We start from the raw sequence: 13,993 nt of genomic DNA on the forward strand, positions 1-13,993 counted from the left end.
TGTTTTCCCTGCTTTAATTTTTAGTTAAACAATTCAATTTGTAATTTATATAAAGACAACAATTATTGGTCTATTTTCGATTTAAAATCTATTTTAGCAAAATTATACTAAAGATATTCATTTAATGTTCACAATTCATCGCCGAGTATTCCACCACAGTTGAATTAAATTTATTAAAAATATTGTTTGCAAAAAGTTTTCTTATGCCAAAACATTTCTTGATATAAATGGTTTGGTTCGTATTTTATTATTGTTTACCCTAGCGATCTAATTAAAAAATGCTTTGCGGGCTTGTTATTATAACAAAAATGTTTTATTTTTCACCTCTGGGTAGTTGGGGAGATATTTAATATTTTAAATATTTTTTGATTCGCGTTTCTAGACATCAAATTTCTTTTAATTTTCGAGATATTCCTAACTGAGAACTTGACTCTTGGTATAAAAACACCATTACAAATATAAATAAACTATATATCTGTACGAACGATGATAACTCTATTTTCTCGTTTTGTTAACTTTGAATAAAAATAATTTGAAACAAGCCCGGGTAGCTCAGTCGGTAGAGCATTGGACTTTTAATCCAAGGGTCCAGGGTTCAAGTCCCTGCTCGGGCGACAGTTTTTTGACTTAAGCATTTTTTTGAAAAAAAATCCGTAAATATATATTTGGGTACAAAAATTTCAGAATTGTTAGATTTTGGAAATTTATCCTGCCACATTTGAAAAATGATTTATTAAGGCGTCGAATGATTTCAAAACCCAAGCAAAACCCTGATACATTAAAAGAAAATTGGTCGCCCGAGCAGGGACTTGAACCCTGGACCCTTGGATTAAAAGTCCAATGCTCTACCGACTGAGCTACCCGGGCACTTGGTTTAAAGTTGTTTAATGTCATATAGCTGCCACACATCCTCTTGATTTATTTATAGAATGTATCTAACCTTTCAAACAAAAGGCCAGAAAAATCAAACATATCATCCAAAATTCGCATCTATGCTAAGCTCAATTAAAAAATTTAGTTCTAGTTTGCCTAGAAACAGAACTTATATGTATATACTTTCTGGGGTCATTTTGTAACGTCGATGTAAGTTTTACGACTAGTTCGCAGAAGCAAAGCAGCAACAATTCTACACTGATCGTGGACTAGAGGGAGAACATAAGATGACAATTTAAAGCACTATAAACAGAGTAGTGCGCAGTCGAATGAACTGTTCTTATCTACATATCTGTATACTAAATGCAGGGTATTTCTTAGCTCTCCATTTGAGCCAATGCTTCTTTATTGTTGTTAGTTGCTTTATCCTTTGACAGCACTCATCGAACCATTTATATTTATGGTCTAAATGGGGGGAAAAAAATAGAGCACGAGGCTTGCAATTCAGATGAGTTATGCGAGGGAATTTGTACACATCATAAAATTCGTATCCTAACATAGTTGCCATTCGCAGTGCACGAACAGTAATGCGTCTGTTGACCCAATCCGAATTAATGTCACCATTTTCCACCATCGGCCCACTTTCCACGTCCCAGATGTTGACGCCCCACTCCCTGTCTGACTGTCTGTCATCCAAAATCCATTGAGCGTAACGTATGAGCAGGAAATTCTTTGCATTTCATTTCAAGCTCTCAGACTCCAATGCAGGTCCTTCTCTGGCCATCGTGTATGTGTGTGTGTGTGTGTGTATGTGTGCATGCGAGTCTCCAAGTGTGTGTGACTTTTATAGTCTATTAATTTTATTAGTGCCAATGCAGTCAGGCGTATTTTAAGATGCCACATTTAAGTTGTCTCCGTCTGTGTCTAGGCCTTACATTAGCCTAACTGATTCTCATTACTAGATGGCCAATTCGAATCGAACGCCCTGATACTTATTCTATGTCCGGCACATGAATTGTGGGCTGCAGTTAGCTGCAATTATTATGTCCCATTTCAGGGAAACTATAGATACTGTGAGGCAAACAGATACACTACAAACTGCACGAATTTCTTATCAATAAGTACAACTCAACTAGATCATTACTAATGAATTGTGATTTGTCAGTTTAATCAAATGTATATCAATATTACTTTATATACTTCCGAATATTTCCAAAGAAATGCTCTATTTCACAAATAGTACTATCATACTATCTAAATAAATAATCCCATGACTTTCGGCTGACTATCTCGCTGTAACTTTCATCACTCGAGCACTTACTTAGCCATTTCCAGCTGTGCTGATAATTATCAGCAATAGGGAAAAAAAAAAGTTTGCAGTCGACTTTTCCTTCCTTTTACCCCAACGCGGGCAACGGTCAGTCGCACATTTCTCATGATTTATTTGTTGCATTAGTGGACGCTAGTCGACGTCCTTGCCAGTAGCCCACTTCAGGTGAGTCTGTGCGCCCAGAGCAGCAGTTTGCAGCGTTCTTTTCTGCCACTTCTGTCGGCGGCGTAATAAATGGGCGCCTGGGTGCTCAAGCTCAAGCGACCGTTGAGCAGTACATTAACAATTTTTAATGCCATAAAAATGCAGGAAAGCCAAGCTAATGACATCCACAGCCAAAGCTGTAGCTCCCCTACAGTAAAGCCCTGCATATAGAGAGTGACCGCAGTCAAGCGCGTAAATTGTGTCATTCCCTCTAACATGGACAAACGTGCATTGCAAATAAATAAGTCAATCTCTCAGAAGCTGACGCGGCTGGAAATCCTCATACGATTATTTACCCAGCACAATTAATGTTATATGTTTGAGTGTGTATGTGTGTATGTTCTAGCGTTTGTGTAAGTGAAGTATAACTGATAGACACACATATGGGAAATTTAACAATTTTCTCATTATAGCATTAATACAAATAATTAACAGAATCCAATCGAGGTTGCAAGTATTGCAAATTTAAACAAACCTATCTTTTTTATTTATTTACTTATTAATGGTCGACAAAACCGAATGTCTTCCTTATTATTCGATATATCTAAATCATCAAGGCTCTTTATAAAAAAAAGTGGAAATGCTCTAATCGGGAGTGACCGACAAAGAAGTACACTGAACAAAACGATAAGCTAATTTACCTCAAGCTAACCAACACATATGGAACTCAATTGCATGTGTATACCAAAGCGTAAGACCTTATCCTAATAAATTTTATTCAATTTTTTAGCTTTTATAGTGGTCGATACGCTTACACAGAGAGAAAAACGGACAGACTGGCATAGCCAGATCGGCTAAGCGTGTCAGCCTGATCTAAAATCTATGGACTTATACTTTGCAAAAACAAACCCAAAATGACTCTGATATAACCAACATATAATATTGTATCCGCTAAATATTCTACCTAAAAGGTAAGGTAAGGTTAAATAGAGAGTGATATGATCAAGTTTCTTTCATGCATCAATTATAAATTGCTTTTGATCAAGTATTTAAAGCCACTAATAAGAAGGTGCCGCTTACATATCGAAAAATATAAATAAGTATAAAAAGAAGTTGTCAGAAGTGGGATTCGAACCCACGCCTACAGAGTAGACTGCGACCTGAACGCAGCGCCTTAGACCACTCGGCCATCCTGACACGTTGAATTACGATTGCCAAAAAGCCTTTATGTGTGAAAAACCAACTAATTAAAAACAAAAAACATACAACAACCATTTTCTAATTTGCTTGTTTCATGAATTAGCGACAAATATTCAAGGATTTAAATATTTATTAATCATTCTCAATATTTATACACCCAAATGTACAATGATGTTATTTACTTAATGTAAGACTTTTTGTGTAACTCAATCTAATATAACTATAAAATAAAATATGCTATCTAAAATATGCATAATAGTATGTATATAATTAGTACAGAAAGTTTATTCCGGCATTTTGAAAATATTATCAATTTTCACCGTTTTAAAAACGCACCGTCTCATTTCTATAAGATATATGTGACTAAAAGTATGACTAAAATATAATCAAAACTATTTGCACATATAAAAAATAATCGAATCTTAATAGTTTAGGCATTATTATTTTCCTTTAGCTCTAAGTCTTTCTTATGCTGATTATGATGTTCAGTTGTAATTGCAATTGATCTTTAAAGTTTATTCGCGTTGTTGCATTTATTAAATTTGCCTAAAAAATTGTACATTTTACAATTATTTGTTGCCCTTCGTATGAGTTGCGTGTATATGGAGGGTTCTTAGTTAGTGCACTCTCTCTCTATATTCTCTTTGCTTTAAATATCCTCCCCAGCAGAAGTAAAGAAGTTTATTAATTTGTATTTGCATTTAGCATTTTAATTCAGAACATGTCGCTTTATGTTTTTATATTTGCTACAATTCATTGCTTCAATATTTGCCATATATTAAACTAAAATTTAAGAAGTACGCTATATTTATATATGTATATTCAAATCTAGGATTAGATTTTGATATATACGCGATTGTGTATATGTAAAGTATGTACATAATTATTAGGCAACCACTTAAGCTTAGTTTATTGTGTGTTTTATAAAAATAATTATTATTTTACGCAATTTTTCATTTGCCTCAAAAATGTACTAAAAACCGAAAACTGTACATCAATCGTAACCGTTATCATCTGTTTCATTATCATTGTCATTCATTCGTAATCATTATCAAAATCATATTCATCATCATCACCATCATCACCATCATCACTATCATCAACATCAACAGCATGGTACAAAACAAAAGTAACCAAACTAAGCTTCATAAGTCTAAAAACTCAATACATGTTTTATTATAATAGATAAGCGAAAGAGCTCATAAAATCAATCAATTTCTAAACACAAGTTTTCTCTTTACAGGCGAAGCCGTTGATGTGTGTCTATTTGGTTTTTAGATATTTTCGTACTTAAGCTAGTTTGGTTTCAATAACGCATGTTTCCTTTTGAGCTATACTAAAACAATTGTTTATATTTAGTACACAATTGGCTTCACTGCTGCTCCTGTTACTTTAGTACATTGACTTTCATGAAGCGTACATGCGATTAATGTCGTGCTGATATTTGTCTTGAATGTCCTTGCGCTTCAGCTTGAAAGCAGCCGTCACTAGGCCCATATCCGGGGACCAAACTTCCTTGCACAGCGTAATGGCGGCAGGCACCTCATATTTCTGTAATTTACCTGCACCAGAAAGAATATAATATTAGATACAACCACTAGCAACATATTTTATAGGTTGGTTAGTTACATTTTCTCGCATGTTCGCTTATTTCCTTGAGTATGGCCTTCTCCATGATTGGCGATGAGCACAACTCTTCAAACGTTTTGTTTTTAAGCCCATTCCGTTCGGCCAACTCTTCAAGATGTTTCTGATTCGGCACGACCAGCGCGACGGTATATTGTTTTGTCGGATCACCATAAACGCAAATGTTCTCAATAAAGCCACACGTCTTCAACTCTGATTCGACCTTGCCCAAGGAAACATATTCACCAGCCTGCAGCTTAACCAAATCCTTTTTACGATCTGCGGGCAAGTGGAACAATTAGCCCAGATTTTTAGCATACATATACGTATGATGGCACATACCAATTATCTTAAGTACGCCATCGGATTGCACTTCTCCAATATCGCCGGTTTTGAACCAACGGCGTCCATCTTCATCAAAAAAGTCCTCGTTGGTTTTACCGGGCAGTTTGTAGTAGCCTTGCGATACGCAGTCGCCACCGATGAGTACCTCACCCTGTGGATAGGGTTTGTTGGTAACACGATAATGGCCCTCTTCCCAATTAACCAGCCGAATGTCGCAAACAGTCAAAGGTCCTCCAGTTCGTCCATAGGTCATGTCGCGAGCTGCAACGATGTTGATTGGTTGTAAAGCAAATTACAATTGAATATTTGGGCAGAGCACTTACCGTCCATCACAGTTGCGCCAGATGTGGTCTCTGTCAGGCCATAGCCTTGTATCAATTCCACGCACAGGCACGTCTTGATCTGTTCGTGAGTGTCGGCCGAGAGCGGCGCACCGCCGGACATTATAATGCGCACCCTGCCGCCCATTAGCTTAGCCACCTTCTTGAAGACCAGCCTACACAAGAGCAGCATAAATCAAATGTTAATTAAACAGTTTTTATAGCTCTTCTCTATGTCGTTCATACTTGTCGATCAATGGCGTCTGATAACCGCGCTGTATCCACTTGACTTTGTACTGGTAGAGAAACTTGAAGAGCGCTTTCCTGAATGCAGAGCCAGAGTTGACCTTGTCGTTGATGCCCTTAGAGATGCGATCGAGTATCAGAGGTACGGAAGTCATGCACGTAGGCCTCAGCACGGAGGCATCACCCTGGCAGCCGCGCTTGATTTTGCTGCTCGTGTCGATTAGCGTCAGCGGCGTTGAGTAACCAATGGAGACGCCGGTCATAAGGCAAACGCTCTCCGCGACAAGCTCGAACACATGCGCCAGGGGCAGAAAACCAATCAACACGTCTTCCGGATAAATGCTAACCATGTCACAAAAGCCCTTCATTGTTGCAATGCAATTCTTGTGCGACAGCAGAACACCCTTTGGAGTGCCCGTTGAGCCGGAAGTATACATGATGATGGCAATGTCCTCGCCCTTTGGTGGCACGTTCTCTGTGGATGAATAAAAATCAAGAGTTAGTAGTCGATCAAAAGCTAAAAGTTAATACATTTATCCCATATTTATGACTAGTCGCATTTAAACATACCAAATTTGCTGTCGTTTCCAATTTTCACAACTTGAGCAAATGGCAGAATCTTAACACCTTCCTTGAATCCACTTGTGTCGGTCTTGTGCAGCTGATCTTCCATATAAATGATGGTGTCGACATTTGGGCATTTGTCCAGCAAAGTCCTAAACTTCGGCAACAGATCGTGCGAGGTGATGACAGTAGTTACTTCGGTTTCGGTGATGCCTAAAAATAGATATCAAGACAGTTAGAAATCGGTTTTCTTTCTCAGCCGTGTCGATATAGTTATGTCCGTCTGTCCATATACCAAAAAGCGTAAGAGGTAGAAACTGAAATTTTGAACATGGCCCGCGAAGCACGAATTTGTTCCATTGAATCGATGTCGAAATCCTGTTTTATGAGCATATTTAAGAGCTTATCTCTCGAATTCACAGACTTGATACCTACCCCTTATTCCACCCAAAGTTGGAGGTTTAGCATGGGGCTTTTCTGTTACAACTATTTGGATGTCATATTTATGCATACAATAAATAACAAAGATAAATCACAAACGCCCCTTTTCTATAGTGTGGAACTAGGGGAAAAAATCACAGCTGCAGAGAAAACCACGCGACAAGCTGAGTGCTTAGTTCTGGGTATCCCGTCTCTTTTTGGTATACGATAAATAGCTCTATGGGAAGAATTGATCAAAAATAGATATATTTGAGAAATGTTCTTCGTGGTATCTTGACCACGTATATTGGCAAGCCGTCAGCCATATGACTACAAGGGTATTTTATCTTCGGCATGCCGAAAATCGTTCTTTTTTGTTTCAGTGTACTTACAGTGGGCGACGCCGTCATCGCCAAGTGTGGCGTAGACGGTTACAATGGGCATGGCCTGTTTAAAGCAACCATGGGCAGCTATCATCCACTCGGCGCGAGTCTCGGCGAAGATGACAATGTTTTGTCGCGGGGCCTGGCCAAGTTCGCGCAGTCCACGTCCAAAGCTGGCCGCCATACGCTCCGCCTCGATAAAGTTCTTCCATTTGTAGTCGCCCATGTTGTACTTTTTGAAAACGCGTCCGTTTGGCTGTGTCTCGTCCTCCTCGCTCAGTATCTGGCGGGTGCCCAGGCAGCGTTTGGTCGAGTGCGTCTTGGCCACGTAATTGAAGACCTTTTCCAACGTATCGATGTTCTCCTGCAGCATCTTCACATGCACATCGCGCGGCGGTTCCGTGGTGCGGTATGTCAGCTCAGTTTCTTCGTTCTTGATAATCTTCGCCTGCAAGTAACGAGCACAAATGTGAGAACCAATGCAAAGCAGAGCTCGAGTTTCAAATCAAACCGATGCCACTAAATGGGATACCAAGCATGTGTACAAAGTAACGAGGTTCTTGATGGGGTTTGGATGGGGAGCTAAGGTGCCCATACGAGGAGGAAGTGAAATTAGTATGGAACAACATATGTTTTATTGACTGATAAGTGGAGTGTGTGTGCGGAGAACCCGTTGATGGTACAGACACCAAAACTTTAAAACCAATTTATGTCATAAAACACGTATGCAAATGATAAAACCTCAATGTCATCCGCGGCGTACTTGGAGGGCTCATCGACCAACAATTTCTTGCTTATGAGCGTGGCCTGCGAGGAGGGGAGGAGGGTAAAAATACCAATTAGCTTTGTAGCATATAACGAAAAAGTATTTTGGTTTGTAGCTTCGCACGATTCGTACACATTTCCATTGAGTGAACTAAGTATTTACGATTGCATTTTAGTTTACCTATAAAGTTTATAGTACGTATCATTTTCTTTTATTTCTTGCTTAACAATCGCTTGGTGCCAGCCTTATCACGGTTTAGATAGCCGATAACTGATTGTGGAAATGAACCGCGAGTTTGTGGCTAAAGCTATCAATGCTGACTATGTCACCAGTTCACAGAAAAGTCGCATGCAATGAATCACATTGTTAATACGAAAGTATTAACATTCAAATACACACAAATGCTGTATTTTTAAATAATATAAGGATTACAAACTAAACCCACATAACGTCAGCTACAATAGAGCTCATTCAAAGCCGCAAATATTCTAATAACAAATCGCATTTAATTAAATGAATATAATTCCCAGTCTTACTGAATAAATATCGTCGGTGTATCAAAGGTTAAATACAAATTAATAAATTTCTTTATTTTACAACTGACAACTGTAAAAACCCTCAGATTAGTCGTTCAGTCAGTTAGTTTTTATGTAAAAAACAAATAACTTTTGTCTTACACAAAATCTATATTAATCCGAATTGAAACAAATTTAATCAAGTCATATATTAAAGTTACATTTGTAAGCTTTGGTCTAGATGTCTACATAAACAGAATATATCTGAACTTATTAAAGAAACGATTCCATTTCTGATTTTTAAGATGTGGTAAACTTTAGCACTTAATAGGGGCAATCTAGAAATTGTTTACTAGAATCTTATATATCCATACTTTCCACAGCTCCAGAAGCTTCCATTGAAATGTTAATCACTTTAAAGTACTATTCAAAAGTCAACATATTGCAAAAACCAATTTAAAGTTAATTAAATATTGTTTACATTTTCCAGCTTGTTTTTATTAAAGAGCCACAGCCAGAACATGAGATTGGCATCACGCACAGATAGAAGGCTAGTACGGCTAAGAACATTGATAGCTGACCTGGCCCTTTCTTTCTTTCTAACACATTTGCTTTCGCTTTCTTACCAATTTGTAAAAGGGAACGCAGCTAAAACTGGGTAAGCGAGAGGCAAAGACGGCATTTGGAAAGCCGAAGGTAAAAGCATCGCATGACGATCAAAGCTAAACTGCAACTGAGGCTGTGCAATTTGTGAAATAATCGAGCTACAATTACAGAAGCTGCATAGTACAAATATATAGTAATAAGTAAGTACACGAAACATGCGATTAAAGACTATGAAACGCGGTTATTGAGAAATCGAAAGTCGAAATATAAATAATACAATGATTAAAAACTCTAAACTAAAGCAGATTTCAGTTCGTTCAGCTTCTAGATCTTAGTGCAACAATTCACTCACCTTGACTCGCCTCGAGTCCTGTCGACGTTTCCATGGCGCCTGTATTACCAAATAAACCGGCAGCGTTATAATGTCGTAGACAAAGGCAATTGCCTTGATGGCGCCCAGTGCACTCTGCACCCAGAAGCTATCCATTCTGCAAGTGGGTGAAAAACGAAAAAGTCAATGTTAATTAAATTGCATTTTAGTTACAGCTGCAACAGCTGTATGGACTGGATTGGATGCAAATTGAAAGCACAAGATCTGCTCTGAAATTCTCTACTCATTATGTACCTATATGTGTATGTAATATAGTATTTGTAGGATCAGGCAGAGTAAGCCACACGATAGTTCTAGCACCGCCGCAAGCCGAAAGCTAACTGATTTCAGTTGGCGAATCTTTCGGGCCCAATACTGGAAAAGGGTTGCCACTCGCTTAGCTGCTTAGCACTGCAGCTGCTCGCAAGGCGATAACGCTGGAAAGCATTTTGCCTCTTATCAGCTCCGTCAGCGTCGCGTAGATTGCCGACACAGCTCTTAGAGACAGGTACAACTACCCAGACGGGGCATTGTATGTAAGCAATTCTGTCATTCCAAATTGAACGCCAAGTCTTCTGCAACCGGCTCTTCGCATCTGACTTTTTACAGGGAAATAACCAAAATTATAATCGATCTTATTTAGCATCTCGCACTCAAGTAAAAGTGGGTCACAGGTACTCATATCTTTTAGGAGTCTAATAAATACTCGTAGTAATAATCGTTTGTCAAGCCCATTGTAGATTAAAGCCAAAGTGATTTATGATGTGAAAAATATATTGTGATCGACCGTTGAAGATTAAATTCATTTCTAGCACAGATTACCCCACGGCATTTGTTGTCACGCTTGACATAGATTTTACTCTAATATATATTTAACGAGTTATTGTTCGGCCTAGATATACATTGTCTACATTGTCGCGAAAGATCGATATGCGTATTATTCTTTATATTTGGATAACTTTGCAAGTGTCATCTCTATTCTATATAATTTCAATTTAAACCACAATCTTGCAGCCCACCTGCAGCCAAATCGTAAGCACATATTTCATATCATATTTAGATAACTTGCTTGGTTCGCTTTATATGATTATATTTTACTACTATTTGATTTCTTAATTTAAGCTCATATCTTTTCTAAATAATTTCAGCTTAAGCCACTATCTCACAGCCCACCTGCAGCCAATTAACGGCCCTTTCTACGTCTAAGTGGAAGTGCAGATAATAAGCTAAAGCTGTTGCCTAGAGTCTCGCGTGCGTCTGTATGCATGTGGGTGAGTATGTAAGTGTGTGCGTGTGTGTGTGAATAACATGCTAATCAGCGGCTGTATGTGAACTCAATTATCAACCTTTGCACTGACATTCCAGCACGTTATCAAAACGGTAAGCGAATGAAATAAGTAAGGTTGAAAGTCTCAAGTAGCGTGATTTTCGCTGTAGCTATTAATAAAACTTTCCATACTGAAGGTCACGCAATATTTATCATTAAATATATTAATTGATAGATATAAATATAGAGAACCACCGACGAGAATTTTCTAAGCAAATGACGAGTGCAGCCTGAAAAGATATTTCACAGTGAGCGCAAGCAGAACTCGACCGCCTTTGCGAATGCTTTAATTATAGTCGGAATCAGTGCAAAAATACTTATGCCATAAACGCTTGATAAGGAGAGTTCCAGCGATAAGCAAAGCACGAAACTACGTCACGTCCCTGAACTTGACATACACAAGCGAGTGTTACGCCAATCTAGGACGCACCTCGGCTGGGTGGCATTGGCAACAGAGACTTAATTTGAATTAATTAATTTAGCACAGTTTGTTAGTCAGTTCACGGTGACTGATCGAAGACGCATCAAAAGTGAATCCAGTGAAAGCAGGCACTTTTTTTACGGAAGAACTCTAAGAAGAACTCTAGCGCCTGCTAAGCGACCTATAATTACCAGCTGGAAAACTTCCACTCTCTTTTAGTCGAATGACTTGCTAATCAAATTGCCATTTATAGCGTATCAAATAATTGGTTCATAATCTTATCACAAATTTAAATATTCGTGCACTACAGTTATTTACCACATTCATATTTAACTTGGCTAAAAGTTCCACAAATACTGTTTATCTTTTATCGCCAATATAAATCGGTAAATTAAAAATATTTGACTTAAAATATCAGTGCGGTTTATGGCTGTGCGTTGCTAGAAAGAACAACTATCTTTTCCCTGCCGAAGACTAAATCCTCATTCACCCGACCGACTGTTTCTATTGGAGCCATTTTGAGAAGGTTTTACAGATATTTAATATATATTGAAGTTCGTGAGTGCTGTGTTTGGTAGAGATTTAATCAAAAACAGAAAACTATTCTATACAAAAACGCATAAAGTAGTACTTCGATGTTTATAAAGTTTTGAAGCTACTGGGAGCATAGAAAAATAACTAAACGTCGAGTTCGAGTTTTCATACAAGAACTAGATAGTCGACCCATCCATGATATAGTGGTCCGATCCGGCCTATTCGGACATATGTACCGTGTGCAACAGAATGATTATGCCAACTTCCCTGACGATATCTTTAAAACTGAGAGACTAAGTTTGCATATCAGTAAACAGACTAGATTCGGTATAACTTTTGAAATAATGTCTTCTAAAGTGAATATATTCTCTCGTTGGCCAAATCTTTTCCAGATCATTCAATTATATTATATATACAGCTCTATACGAAGAGTCTGACGTAAAATGAGTTATTATAAACAAAATATTCAGTTTTCCAGTATATTTTCAAAGCCAAATGGTATTTAATCTTCGGCTTCCTGTTTTTTGTTGGTCTTAAGCCTCTAAATTTTGTCAAGAGCTTGAGTCAAAAAAGCTCCAGAAGAAAATGTATTCAAATTCGGAATACTCTGTTTTGCACTTTTAATATGTATTAGTTGATAATATTGTGTATTAAAAAACAACAGATAAATAGTGAAAAATCTGCTACAAACAGTATTTCAAGTTTTTCGCAATTTGAATCGGGGACGATCATATGCTTGAATTCACAATTAATCGTGCATAAAATATTTTTAATGTTTAAATTAACGGAAAGATAATTGTTGGCATATAGATATTTATATATGTACACCTACAACACTAAGTTAACAAACAGATGAATTGTTTGTTGTTTCGGAAAAACAACAACGAAAAAATGAAATCTCTAATAATTCTGTTTTATCGACGAATATTGTTGAGAGATTTGAAAACCAGAAGACCTCTAGAAATATCGACTGAACTTAAAACTATATATATATATATTCTTGCATATCATACGAAGAACGATTTATACGAATATATTTTTTAATGTTTTTTAATTTTTCCCCCCTTTAGTTAGTTAGTTATATTTAACTTATTCAAGATCGGTATTTTTAGAAAAAACGAAAAAATTAAAAGAATTTTTTTAACTCTGAGTCCATGTGAATTGAAGCATATGACTTTTACGTATTTTGCATATATACAAAATCAGTTCAAATATTTCTAAATTTATTAAATGCAATTCCTATAATATATCACCCACATTTAACTAAGTGGAATGTTATAAAATGTTATAAAACAGGTAATGATAGTGTTAAAAGATATTATTAAATTTAAAAATAATCAACGGTTTAGAATTTCCTGCTCAATTTTGACGTATTCTGATAGCGCGAAATAAGTCTTGCGATACGTAAAGGCGTACACAAATTAAAGCGATTTTTGACATGACTTACATTAAGGTTGAGCATATAGATAGTTCAATGGGAGAGTACTTACTGGGCATCATCTTCGATGAACATCTTGCCGAGCTTCACTGTGGCAAGGCCAGCGGTTGCGACGGAGCGACACAGACAAGGGGAGAAATTCTAGATAGCGCTTTCTCTACTTCGTGTCCTTGTTGCCAACTCCGAGCGTACTCCAAGTACAGTTGCGTTGATGGAAACGCGCGTAATGCGTAATGCGTAATGCGTATACGTATGCGTAATGCGGATTCTACGTAGTTAGCTAAAAACGGGTCGGACAAACAAATGGATGCAACATTTAAACGATGATGCCACTTTTCAAGCTGCAGTTGCTTTGATGTTTCATTTACCTACAATAAAATGAGAGAGAGAAAACAGATACGTATTTATGTAATGAAAATAATGACAATGAATAGACAATAAAAACGGTCTGTGTTTGACAAATAGATATGGAAATACGATATAAACAATAGGATGTTAGAACAGCTCTCACCAATGGCAATATGTATTCTTAGGTCGACACGTTTTCAATTTTCAATTGATAAGA

The 13,993-nt window shown here is 37.4% G+C and overlaps 1 protein-coding gene, 1 long non-coding RNA gene and 3 other non-coding genes across 7 annotated transcripts; 2 read left to right on the forward strand and 3 right to left on the reverse strand.

The window, feature by feature from the left end:
* Positions 1-541: 541 nt before the first annotated feature.
* TRNAK-UUU (transfer RNA lysine (anticodon UUU)) lies at positions 542-614 on the forward strand. Its single transcript has one exon. It is a non-coding gene; the product is annotated as a tRNA-Lys (tRNA).
* Positions 615-794: 180 nt separating this feature from the next.
* On the reverse strand, positions 795-867 carry TRNAK-UUU (transfer RNA lysine (anticodon UUU)). Its single transcript has one exon. It is a non-coding gene; the product is annotated as a tRNA-Lys (tRNA).
* A 2,594-nt stretch (positions 868-3,461) lies between these two features.
* Positions 3,462-3,544, reverse strand: TRNAL-CAG (transfer RNA leucine (anticodon CAG)). The gene has a single exon. It is a non-coding gene; the product is annotated as a tRNA-Leu (tRNA).
* A 1,147-nt stretch (positions 3,545-4,691) lies between these two features.
* Positions 4,692-13,770, reverse strand: Acsl (Acyl-CoA synthetase long-chain). Of its 3 annotated transcripts, none has more exons than XM_064686477.1 (10): positions 13,481-13,770; positions 9,691-9,826; positions 8,193-8,258; positions 7,461-7,899; positions 6,655-6,861; positions 6,085-6,559; positions 5,842-6,014; positions 5,516-5,779; positions 5,177-5,452; positions 4,692-5,109 (listed from the first exon to the last, which is right to left on the reverse strand). In XM_064686477.1, exons 1-10 carry the CDS (start codon positions 13,501-13,503, stop codon positions 4,955-4,957), a joined length of 2,214 nt encoding a protein of 737 aa, XP_064542547.1. In that variant the 5' UTR covers positions 13,504-13,770; the 3' UTR covers positions 4,692-4,954. The 3 variants fall into 3 exon arrangements, with proteins under 3 accessions (XP_064542547.1, XP_064542548.1, XP_064542549.1); XM_064686478.1 differs by lacking the exon at positions 13,481-13,770 and adding an exon at positions 9,964-10,084; XM_064686479.1 differs by lacking the exon at positions 8,193-8,258 and having other exon boundaries at positions 13,481-13,758.
* LOC135431364 (uncharacterized) lies at positions 10,140-12,066 on the forward strand. The gene is made up of 3 exons (XR_010436781.1): positions 10,140-10,244; positions 10,857-11,088; positions 11,211-12,066. It is a non-coding gene; the product is annotated as an uncharacterized LOC135431364 (long non-coding RNA).
* Positions 13,771-13,993: the final 223 nt, after the last annotated feature.

The sequence above is a fragment of the Drosophila montana genome, unplaced genomic scaffold, assembly GCF_035044405.1.
Source record: "Drosophila montana isolate Dmon_TW-CO22-7 unplaced genomic scaffold, ASM3504440v1 contig_3200_1, whole genome shotgun sequence".
NCBI lineage: Eukaryota > Metazoa > Arthropoda > Insecta > Diptera > Drosophilidae > Drosophila > Drosophila montana.